This window comes from Aedes aegypti, chromosome 1 (genome assembly GCF_002204515.2).
Source record: "Aedes aegypti strain LVP_AGWG chromosome 1, AaegL5.0 Primary Assembly, whole genome shotgun sequence".
Taxonomy (NCBI): Eukaryota; Metazoa; Arthropoda; class Insecta; order Diptera; family Culicidae; genus Aedes; species Aedes aegypti.
Window position 1 is genome coordinate 85823120 of NC_035107.1, and position 12320 is coordinate 85835439.

Genomic DNA, 12320 nt, shown 5'->3' on the forward strand with positions numbered 1-12320 from the left:
CCTACTTAGCCAAATTCGTCAGCTCCCTATTACTGGCGCTTTCGATCGACTTTCGAAACGTTATGTGCAACAGTGGATCCCTCAGGTCGTGGTTGAACATGGTCAAAAACTGTCCATGGCCATCGTACCGCCATCCGGTCAGCACTCCCATGGCATCCGCCGTTATGATCCGGCCTCCCTTCTCGCTGAACTCCAACAGCACGATCGGCGACTTGTGCGGTCCATTGATCGTGGTGAAGTCACGTTTTCCCTCAAACCAGGCGTGGATTTCCCCATTCTCCCAACCGCTGAGCAGAATCTTCTTCTCCGGATGCCACGTGAGCACCGTAGCTTGCGACGTCAAGTGCACCGGGTAGGTCACGTTCCGCAGCGGGACACCCTACAAGACAGCATTTCATTAGAATAGATGTACCAGTACTCGTCACCCTAAAGAGAACAATTTTTTAAATCAATTGAAACACTTTCAAATACTGTCAATATTAATATTAATATTTCTTACAGTTTCTTCAAAATTCCCTAAGAAAGATTCCATCAGCATTTCTTCCCCACATTTCTACAAGCTTCTTGCAAGTATTCTTCCAATGAAACCGACGAACGAGATTACGACAAAAAAACACTGGAAAATGTCTAGAGTTTCCTGTAGAGATTTTCCTAGAATTTGTTTTCAGTTTCTCCTTCGGGTAGTTTGAATTCTTCAAAAAGTTTTTCAAGAAACTTTTCAATGTATTCTATCAAAGTTTAGCTTAGTTTTATGCTTGCATTTGTTACAGAGATTTCTTCGTAAGCAGTTCTAAAGATTTCTAGTTTTTTTTTCAGGAATCCAGGGGTTGCAGGTTCAACAAGTAATACATTGAATTTCTTAATGAATGTCTTCAAATATTTCCTCTTGAATTGTTTCAGGAATTACACTAAATATTTCTCTGAGAATTATATCAATGTTTTTTTAGAAATCAATTCAAAATCCTTTCGATGAATTCTTTTAAATTTATTCATCAAGATATTTTTTATACATTAATCCTGGTAGTTTTTTCTGGGACTTGGACATAAATTTTCCATGAATTCCATCAAGGATTTTATTGAAAGTTCTTTCAGAGATATCTCTAAGTATGATTTGAGAGAATTCCTCTAGAATTTCATCCAGAGATTTCGATATAATTCATTCATTTATTTAGTTAACATCTACACAGATAACACTGAATCAACAATTTCACGCCACAATACTCGGTTCGTGGCCGCATCTCTCCATCCTCGGTTCTGCCCCACGCTCGCCAAATCGATACGCACTTGATCCGCCCACCTAGCTCGCTGCGCTCCACGCCTTCTTGTACCAACCGGATCCGAAGCGAATACCATCTTTGCAGGGTTGCTGTCCGGCATTCTTGCAACATGCCCTGCCCATCGTATCCTTCCAGCTTTGGCCACCTTCTGGACACTGGGTTCGCCGTAGAGTTGGGCGAGCTCGTGGTTCATCCTTCGCCGCCACACACCGTTCTCCTGCACACCGCCGAAGATCGTCCTAAGCACCCGACGTTCGAAGACTCCAAGTGCTTGCAAGTCCTCCTCGAGCATCGTCCACGTTTCATGCCCGTAGAGGACTACCGGCCTTATGAGCGTTTTGTACATGGTACATTTGGTGCGGGCGTGAATCTTTTTTGACCGCAGTTTCTTCTGGAGGCCATAGTAGGCCCGACTTCCACTGATGATGCGCCTCCGTATTTCACGGCTAACGTTATTGTCAGCCGTCAGCAAGGATCCAAGGTAGACGAACTCGTCGACCACCTCGAACGTATCCCCGTCTGCTACCTAGGCGAGCCCTGTCGCGCTCGGCCCCACCAGCTAGCATGTACTTTGTCTTGGCCGCATTCACCACCAGTCCAACTTTTGCTGCCTCGCGTTTCAGGCGGGTGTACAGGTCTGCCACCTTTTCAAATGTTCGGCCGACGATGTCCATATCATCCGCGAAGCAAACAAATTGACTGGATCTCGTAAAAATCGTACCCCGGCTGTTAAGCCCGGCTCTCCGCATAACACCTTCTAGCGCAATATTGAACAACAGGCACGAAAGTCGATCACCTTGTCGTAGTCCCCGGTGGGATGCAAACGAACTGGAGTGTTCACCTGAAACCTTCACACAATTTTGCACACCTTCCATCATCGCTCTTATCAGTCTCGTGAGCTTTCCGGGAAAGCTGTTCTCGTCCATGATTTTCCATAGCTCTACGCGGTCGATACTGTCGTATGCCGCCTTGAAATCGATGAAAAGGTGATGCGTTGGGACCTGGTATTCACGACATTTTTGGAGGATTTGCCGTACAGTAAAGATCTGGTCCGTTGTCGATCGGCCGTCAACGAAGCCGGCTTGATAACTTCCCACGAACTCGTTTACTACAGGTTACAGACGACGGAAGATGATCTGGGATAATACTTTGTAGGCCGCATTTAGAATGGTGATCGCTCGAAAGTTCTCACAATCTAACTTGTCGCCTTTCTTGTAGATGGGGCAGATTACCCCTTCCTTCCACTCCTCCGGTAGCTGTTCTGTTTCCCAGATTGTGCCTATCAGCCGGTGCAGACAAATGGCCAGCCTTTCCGGACCCATCTTTATAAGTTCAGCTCCGATACCATCCTTACCAGCAGCTTTATTGTTCTTGAGCTGGTGAATGGCATCCTTAACCTCCCTCAAAGTGGGGGCTGGTTGGTTTCCATCTTCCGCAGTACTGACGAAGGCATTTCCTCCGTTGTCCCGTCCTTCATTGCCTGTGCTCTCAGCACCATTCAGGTGCTCGTCGAAGTGCTGCTTCCACCTTTCGATCACCTCACGCTCGTCCGTCAGAATGCTCTCATCCTTATCCCTGCACATCTCGGCTCGCGGCACGAAGCCGTTGCGGGATGCGTTGAGCTTCTGATAGAACCTACGCGTTTCCTGAGACCGGCACAGCTGTTCCATCTCCTCGCACTCCGTCTCCTCCAGGCGGCGTTTTTTCTCCCGAAAGAGGCGGGTCTGCTGTTGCCGTTTCCGTCTATAACGCTCCACGTTCTGCCGGGTCCCTTGCTGCAGCATGACCGCCCGCGCTGCATTCTTCTCCTTCAAAACTTCTCCTTTCGATATAATATTTCCATAAATCTCATCCGTATTCTACAAATACTCCAAAACCTCACTTTCTACCTGTTCTACAACTCTAAAAACGACTATTTCGACAAATTTAGATTATACATCAAAAAGTTAATTATTGAAAACTTCTTTTCTAACTAATCTCTACTCATTACATGCAAATTTGTTGCTGAAATTCAAGAATTTCTATTCGTGGAACAGGTAGATTTGAGGTTAGGGAATCGCCACTGCTCCAAAACATTATTGAGGAACAGATTTTTTTTAAATATCACTTGCAGAAACTAGTGCAATCCAAAAGAAATTTGCTGATGCAACTGAGGTATTGATAAATCTTCTTCTTCTTGGCATTACGTCCCCACTGGGACAGAGCCTGCTTCTCAGCTTAGTGTTCAAGGAGCACTTCTACAGTTATTAACTGAAAGCTTTCTTTGCCAAAGTTTCCATTTTCGCAATCATATATCGTGTGGCAGGGTACGATACTCTATGCCCAGGGAAGTCAAGGAAAATTCCATTACGAAAATATCCTGGACAGACCAGGAATCGAACCCAGACACCTTCAGCATGGCTTTGCTTTGTAGCCTCGGACTTTAATCACTCGGCTAAAGAAGGCCGCATTAAGGTCACCTAATCACGATTATTAGTAACTCCGTTTCACATGCAATTCAAACGGAAATGACCCATAATAGTGTGACCACCAATAATAGTGTAATCTGGGATGACGAATACTAGTATTTACTAGAGCAAAAACCGTAGAATCTATCCTTTGAAGGAAAACTTACCGTATCGTCGAATATGGTCACGGAACCACCTCGTTCATTGCTGTAGGAAGCGACCGCGAAGATCGACTCGTTCGGATGCCAGCTACTAACGGTACTTATCGCTTCACTATCCAGGAACTGCACTTTACTATCGAAGTAAAGCGTCATTTTTTACTAACAGCGCAAACTGAATGCTAGCTTTGAGAAAATTTTCATTGATTTAACATATTCTTCAATGATCGACGTTATCTTGACTGTGTTTTCAATAATTTGGATGAATGAAATCTAGCATTTCATTCATAACACCGTTTGTTTACGCATAATCACACAACAAACCGTTGCCATGGTACTGCGCCATCCGGCCGGTTTGTAGCGTGTCACTGTTGCATGTCACGCATGCCTTGCGATGCCACAAAACGATGACTCGTTGCAATCTACACTTTAAAAACAGCTGGCGCAAAATTGTACAACTCTGATAGAAAATCCATGTTGGGCATATCCTAGATATAGGGTAACCAATATATTTTGGACCCCTATATATTTTGGACCCCCTTGGCCATTTTCCTGCAAATTTCCCAGTTTAAATCTAAAGACCAACTCAATTTGCATGCCATTTGGAAATATAGGACTATTCCGCACTTGCATCAACCGTTTGTACAAAGAAAATGTACCCTATTTTGTAGTGTGAAGAATATAATCTCGAGAACACACTCAATCACGATTTGCTTGTTCGGTAATTTTTAATACTGGGTACGAATTGTAAATGATAAAAAATACCGAACTTTCAGCTTTTTGATTTAAAACTTCTGACGTTCAGTACCGTAAAATCGGGTGTAATTGATCAGAAGGGTGAAATTGATTGTCGTATCACACGATTTTATTTATTCGTAATGGAGCACAAATATCAATGTAAGTTGCAGTAAATGAACGTTACTTGTCGTAACTATTGTCGAATTGTGTGTTGTGAAGTTTTGTTTGCGTTAAAGAATGTTTATTACTATGAAAATAACGTAAAATTTCAAAATCATGCACGGTGCAATATTGACAAACACCTATGAACTTCTATTTATAAGCAAGGATTTGAACATGGTATATACCTGAAAGTTTGAGAGGATGCATGAGATATATCCCCAAACCAGATTTCATCACCAAAACTCGTACCAATTTGCTCATATGGTTGAAATAATTGAATTTCTGTTACATATCATTGAATTCCTTAGGAAATTGCATACTTTTAGGCGTTTTCCGCGTAATTCTTGAAATTTAACTATTCGTTATTTATATAAATATTGCATTGTTAAGAATTTAACAAGCATATTCGGATTCAGGGAGCTCAAATTAATCATATAGAGTTGTTTTGAAAACTAATAATAATGGCATTGACAAGTGATCAATTTCACCCCAAAATGAGATCCCCTGATTTTTTATTTTTGAGATATTTGTTAACACTAAAATGACATTTGTTAGAAAATTTCGGTACATAAGTCGATGAGGCTCACCTTCGTACTTGTTTTCCTGCATTTAGTTGTTTGGCATGGTGAACATTATAGAAAAGAGACTAAAATAACCGTGAAAAATGATCAATTTCACCCGAAATTACGGTAATATTTTTTACTTTTTACTGAACTACGGTGGCTTTCAGACCCAATGGATCATTGAAGGTAGTTTTTGTCAGTGCTCATCGCATCAAAACAAAGGCGCCAATGTATATGGGATTTATCATTGCGACAGCATTGCTGTTCTGTCAAACACACAAGGCTACGGTGGCGCTATCTATGCTTTTCATAGCGGCGCTATCTATGCTTTACATAACCACCAAATAGTGACTCGGTAATGTTTACTGAGGTTACCTGTCGCACTTACGTGGAATTCACGTAGGTGCCTAAGTTCATTTTGACATCTGCATATTGTACGTACATTCGGTGTTGAGCTCAAATCCTAAGATAGTGCTCGCTTAATTTTTGAAGAACTTCAAAAGCTGCTGCTGCTTTGAACACTGAGTAAGATTGATTTCAAGGTAAATATGCTTTGAATATCGAAGAATCCCTGCATTACTTCATATTTTATATTTTTCTTTATAACCTCTATCAATGAATCAAATTATCATCAAAATAGACGAAAAACAAACAACAAAGCAAGCTCTCTCACAACCGTTTGTCGCAACTGTTGCGGATAGGGGCACAATCAAAAGCAAAATTGTCATGACAGTCACAGAGCGCAACATTGTTGCAACCTGTTCAACTCGCGATTAATCAGTTATTTTAAACACAAAACCAAATTTGTTTTACGGATGCTGTTTGATAATGTGTCAATGTTTACCAACACGGAGAAAGTTCGCGAAAATTACAATGTGAAGCTCAGAAAATCGCTGCGCACGTGGTGATGGATCTATTCTGTCATATTCTGTTCATGTGATGATAAACTCATGTTGCGGAATAATTTGTTGCAATAAGAATACGAGGTGACAATGTCTTTGTTGCTGCGTGTATAGTGACAATTGATTCACTGACCTCTATCAATTCTGGACAAACATTTGAAAAGGGCCCAAGAGGTCTTGAGCCTTTTTTTAGAAACGTTGCTGTAGAGCCCTTTCGCAAACTAACACCACTATCAGAGAGATTGGCGTTAGCTCTACCTGATAGTGGTATTGGTGAGTGTGATCGAGTTGAATTGGGCTGAACAGCGTCTTGCAAAGCCAATGTTTACCAATGTCGATGTGCCCTTTTGAAATGTTTGTTCAGAATTATAGCACGCGAAGGCAAAATTGGGGAAACAGGATTCAAAATGCTCAGACTGACATTAAAAATATAACAATCTTTTAAGTTTGTTTACATTTTCTAATTGGGAATTAGTTTTCTTCCAAAGCCTATCAGAAATAAAATTGGTCTTCATTACAGTTAAATTTAATGCAAAACCATCTAGGTCCTATTGAAACGCTTCGTAAAGGCTACCGGAGAATCCACGTAGCTCTTATGTTTAGCGACAATGGAATGGACGAACTTCCAAAGTTCATGCGTTCATTCTGGGCTACCTATGATTTGCGTTCCTACGTGAAAAGTGCGATGGAAAAAAAATCACGTATGTTTTCACGTAACAATGACGTTTGGATTAATTTGAGTGTAGGTTACATATAAGGGTTTATTCACCACCCACCCCCTTCAGCGTTATGAAATTTGTGAATGCGGCCTTGGTATATAGTCCAATTTACGAGACGTTTTTGAATAACTGATCGCTTATTTTATGGATGAAATTTTGTCAGAAGGCGGTGTCGTAACGTGTGAAAGTAACAGCAATATCTTCAGTGTAGTCGTTTCGTAAAATGGACTATTGTTCCTTTGGATGTTCTAGAAATTTATTCAAACGCAATTGTTAATGGTATTCGGAACAGTATAAGTATGGTTTTTAATTATGCGAGAAGCAAGTGCAAAAACACGAGCACGTAAAGTTGTATGACAAATTGCTGACAAAATTTTACCTGTACCAAAGTTTTCGAATTTTGAAGTAATTCGAATTTGAGTGAACCTATCGGAGCGTGCGTGACATTGAACAGAGCTACGCAACAAAATTAACCAAACATGGCAACACCACTTTTCAATGCGACAAAATCGATAAAATTTATAAACATCAAACAAAAAAATTGTGTGTCAAACCTGGTAGAACTGTCAACAAATTACAACAAAAAAGTGGTTTCGTGCGTCCATTGTTAAATTTATTGCTAAATTTACTCTTTTTTGCGAATTAACTCGGTCGAAATATAGCTACAATCAATGTGAAATAGTCCTCGGACACCATGGAAGGTAAACTCAATCGTAAAATGTTCGGGTGGAACAGATTTCTCGAAAACTTATTCTAACAGACTCAAGTCAAAAAAGTATAAAAACTTACTTTATCGATTCTACGTGTTTCGCAGACAAAATTCTACACGTTGCGCTCTGAACCAACTCGATTTTTCACTTTTAAAACGTTTAATTTCCGGATTTACAAAACGACGAAAGTAAGATTCTCAACTTTCGCAACCTAACCACTACTTTCGCCGCCCCGCTGTATGGAGAGACAAAGTGACTTAACCACGAATCAAAACAAAACACTACTTGAGCCGATTTTACACTGGTAGAAAAACGTCGAAAGTAACTGAATAAATCGGCTTATCATTTTGTAATATTTTTTTTGTGGAAAATAACAGGAACTCCCTAGTTTTTGAACGCGAGCTTAATGTATGCAAAATTTAAGCGATGTTCACGGCGAAAAAATGTTAAAAAGTTGATTAATTTTAAAACAGTTTTTAAAGACAGGTTGTGATTCTTCTGAATTAATTTTCTCAAAACCATATGAAAGTTACTTACGTCGATTTGAAAAAGTAATCGAGATTTGACGCTTTTTCCCCACCAACAGCGGAAGCGAATCCTGCGAAAGCCAATCTGGAGCCACGGTGTCGTCTGTGTCTGCAGTGGATCGAACTCGACGACGGTCTGATCCGGCACGGGGACATTTTCGCCTCTGGCAATGGTCTTTCTCTCAAGATACGCGACTGCGTGGGGGTATTTGTTGCGCCAGAAGACAGCATCCGGACGATCTGCTACAATTGTCAGCAAACAGTTTGTCTGATCGACGACTTCCGGATGTTGTGCCGCCAAACGGAAGAGATCTACGAATCGGTAAGAATCTGTTGCAAAGAGGGGATCAAATGGGATCGCTATAAGGAGCATGTAGACGAGCTGCGATTACTGCTGCAGGAGCACAAGGATGTGATAAACGGGCATTTGGTGGAGTATGACTCGGAACCGGAAGCGAAGGATGAAAATTCCATATCGAATGCTTTCGTTCCTATGATGGAAGTCAAAGAGGAACTCGAGTATGACGAAGAGTGGGAACCCGACCCGATAGTTGGAGAGTTTTTGGAAATCAAGCCCGAATGTACTGATGAAACCGAGCCAGAAGAGAAATTAAATACAGATGACGATGAAGATAACAATAAAAGTGGGCATGAATATCATAAAACGATCCCCATTAAGCTGAAGCTTGCCCTTGCCGAAGAGGTATTGAACAATCCAGTACTTTGGGACACATCCCAGGCGAGATCTGCGAAAAATGTAGGTAATATTTGGAAGGAAATCGCCACGAAGTTTGATGTGGATAAGAAAACAATAAGAGCCCGTTGGCGAACGTTGAAGTCTTTCTATCAGCATAATCGTGTTCGTAAAGCAGATCGACATAATACTAATGCAAAGTATCGCAAATTCATGGAAACCATGCGCAGTATTATAGGACCAGCTGGCGAAGACGACAACCTTGAGGAGACAGAAAAGCCACAGGAAACATCGTGTGCTTTAGATCAGTCTTCCGAAAATACTCCTATCCCCAAAGGCAGGGTCAAGAAAGCGCCGCCTCTGTCCCTTCATAGCCTCAGCAAGAGGATGCAATTGGCTCAGTTGGTGCACAAACATCAAATGCTCTGGAATCGGAAACATACTGAGTAAGTAATTCGATGGCACCCGTTGGGTTTCCTTACGAAAGGCTGAAACACATAAGGGTTAACGTTCCCAACTAGTATATTTTTACTGTCCTCCATTCAACTCAACCCTTTAACGTGCTTTAACGCTCATGGTGTCTGTAGAGCACCATCACTTTTCAACACTGAATCAAGTAATCATGTCAGATTTATCTGAAAACACATATAGTTTTTTTTTCCATATAGCTTTTCACATGACGCTCATCAATTTATCACATAAACTTGTGCGATTTCAGCTTGATTAGATTCATCTGATAAAACACATACATTTCATGCAAACTGAAGATGAAAACCATTGGATGTTGTCAATGAATGTTATGAATAATTCAGATGACAAATATTGGTATTGTCAGTGATTTCTATGTGATAGTATAATAAATTTTCGATGAATTTATTTAAAATTTTTAGTAGTATTGAAAAACAATAGAATTATAATTTAAAACTGTTTATTTAATAAATTATGTGCGTTGTGCTAAAAACTATATACAATCCATTGCGTTCGAATTGGGTTTGGTTTCTGGGAATTGGGAAATTGATTTCTGTCTCCCGTCGTTTATTCGTCATCTTCAGCTTCCAATCGAAGTGATGTTTCCTGTAAATTCAGGGCGAACATTTATTTACATTTACATTTATATAATCCAATTTATTTCATAAATTCTCTACTAACCCTTGTTTCGCATATAAGCTTACTATTCCATAATTTCAACACATTTCACTTTAAATTAAAACATGTTCTAATCGTCACAATGAAAGATTGAAAGCAAAATTCCGCCATAACGAAGGTACAAATAAAATACGAAAACAGTCTGAATTTTCACATCGGCAAATCACATAACATTCATTGGATTTCATACATGACTTTTGTTCATATAGAATCCACAGTGTTGGTAAATGAATTGTATTAAATATCATAATGTGTTTTGTGTGTTATTTATATAACAATCAATGGATGCACATAACTTGAATAGGGTTTCAATTATTGGTAGGGTATGGGAGTGTTTTAATACTTTCTATGATATTTCTTGGTTCAGTGAACGAATCCAATATAAACTGATTTAGTTAGATATTAAAACGTAGGTATTGGAATCAGATTTCAAGCTTATTCGCTCCCAAGACGACAATTCGTCCGGTGGGGTGTGCTGCTGTCGTCATGATGATGGTTGACGAGAGCAATGTCAAACTCATTCATAATTTCAAAACATTCGGAACAAAATATTTATTTTCACAGCTTAAGTGAAATAATGTATGAAATTGAATGAAATTCAGTGGTAGAGAATTCATTTCTCTACCCAATGGTATTTTAGAGGCAGCGGAGAATGTTTCGAAACGTGTTTTATTCAAGTGCAAAAATCGCTCAGGCGAAAGTTCCAATGAAACTAACCTCGCATATTCTGGTTTTCCAACCTCAAACTAGTGCTCCTACCAGCCGGATCTCAATGTTTATGAAAGTAGTGGAATAATATAAAAAACAAAGGAATGTAGAACATCGAGAATGGATACACTGAACCAAGGAATCATGTCCGATTTATCTGAAAACACATATAGTTTTTTTCCATGTAGTTTTTCACATGACGTTCATCAATATATCACATAAACAGTGTCGAGATGGTTTTGATTGGATTTATCTGATGAAACACATACCTTTTATGTGATAAATATATATGAATTATGGGACTCTGTTAATGAACTTCATGTGAATTTCAGATGATAATGAATATTTTTTTTATTGATTTCCATGTGATATTATAATAAATTTTAAATAAACGTGTTTTCGAGTTTGTTTCACTAAATTTAACATACACAATATTTGAACTTGAAAATGATTTATTTACAATTTATCTGATTTTGCTTCTAAACTCTAATTACATTGTTTTCATTGAAATTATGGTTGAACCAGAAAATAATGTTCTACCTTAGCAACGTATTTGGCGGACTACCAAATATATCACCGCTGTTCCCTAATTGTTGATTTGCTGCACCAGAAACTCAAGCGATGAAGTACTCAGAACTGCTACTTTCTGTAAATTTAAATACAAAATAATAATAATTTAACGCCAATTAGTTGTGTGTCTGAGCATTCAACTTACATTTCGTTATCAAGTATTCGAATCCACGTCGCTCTGGCTTAAAAGTATCAATGGAACTCTGAAACGCATTCTGAAAGATAAATGTGCTTAGTTATTTGGTATTTATGAATTATACGCTAAAAAGCTTACCATGAATTGTACGAGCATCCTAAATCTGCAAAGAGTGGATCAAACAGCTGCGCCATCTTCAAACTGTACTATAAATTTTCACATGTGCACATCACATAGACTTTATCGGGTAGCATCCATAACACTTGCTCATGTATAGTTTACCGGTATAACAGATAAATATTATTAGGTATCATATTGATTTTCACGTGTTTTGTACATGAAATTTAATGGATACACATAAGATAAATGTGAATTCGATAATCGTTGAAGTATGTGACGTTTTTAATACTATCTATGATATTTCTTCGTTCAGTGTATTTCTACCTTTTTCACTTAACCGGTTCACTGTTGACTGTCTTTTATCAAGAAAATAAAAAATTTCCCCCACAGAGGTATGTGATGAATGCGTGAAAAATCAAATCTCTCATCCTCTGACTAGTTGCGCTATCAAAGTGTACATGGCTAACAGTATGTTGCGTTTCGCGATTGGAAGCGTATTCTACACTGAACCAAGGAATCATGTCCGATTTATCTGAAAACACATATAGTTTTTTTCCATGTAGTTTTTCACATGACGTTCATCAATATATCACATAAACAGTGTCGAGATGGTTTTGATTGGATTTATCTGATGAAACACATACCTTTTATGTGATAAATATATATGAATTATGGGACTCTGTTAATGAACTTCATGTGAATTTCAGATGATAATGAATATTTTTTTTATTGATTTCCATGTG

At 39.2% G+C, this 12320-nt stretch overlaps 2 protein-coding genes and 1 long non-coding RNA gene across 5 annotated transcripts in view; 1 reads left to right on the forward strand and 2 right to left on the reverse strand.

Moving 5' to 3' along the window:
• Positions 1-4215, reverse strand: part of LOC5576601 (intraflagellar transport protein 140 homolog) — a 29775-nt gene extending 25560 nt beyond the window's left edge. Inside the window, exons 1-2 of the mRNA XM_021841550.1 lie at positions 3892-4215; positions 6-379 (exon numbers count right to left, since the gene is read on the reverse strand). Coding sequence (XP_021697242.1) covers positions 6-379; positions 3892-4038 — 521 coding nt within the window. The 5' untranslated portion in view covers positions 4039-4215. The remainder of the gene's footprint in view (positions 1-5; positions 380-3891) is intronic.
• A 3291-nt stretch (positions 4216-7506) lies between these two features.
• LOC5576600 overlaps positions 7507-12320 on the forward strand; it is a 48385-nt gene continuing 43571 nt past the window's right edge. For all 3 annotated transcript variants that reach the window (XR_002499795.1, XM_001656134.2, XM_021841559.1), the window contains exons 1-2: positions 7507-7667; positions 8263-9343. Coding sequence is in view for 2 of the 3 variants with exons in the window: in XM_001656134.2 (XP_001656184.2) it covers positions 7661-7667; positions 8263-9343 (1088 nt within the window). In the remaining variant the exon portion in view is untranslated. The remainder of the gene's footprint in view (positions 7668-8262; positions 9344-12320) is intronic.
• On the reverse strand, positions 9809-10241 carry LOC110675788. The gene is made up of 2 exons (XR_002499798.1): positions 10047-10241; positions 9809-9971 (listed from the first exon to the last, which is right to left on the reverse strand). It is a non-coding gene; the product is annotated as an uncharacterized LOC110675788 (long non-coding RNA).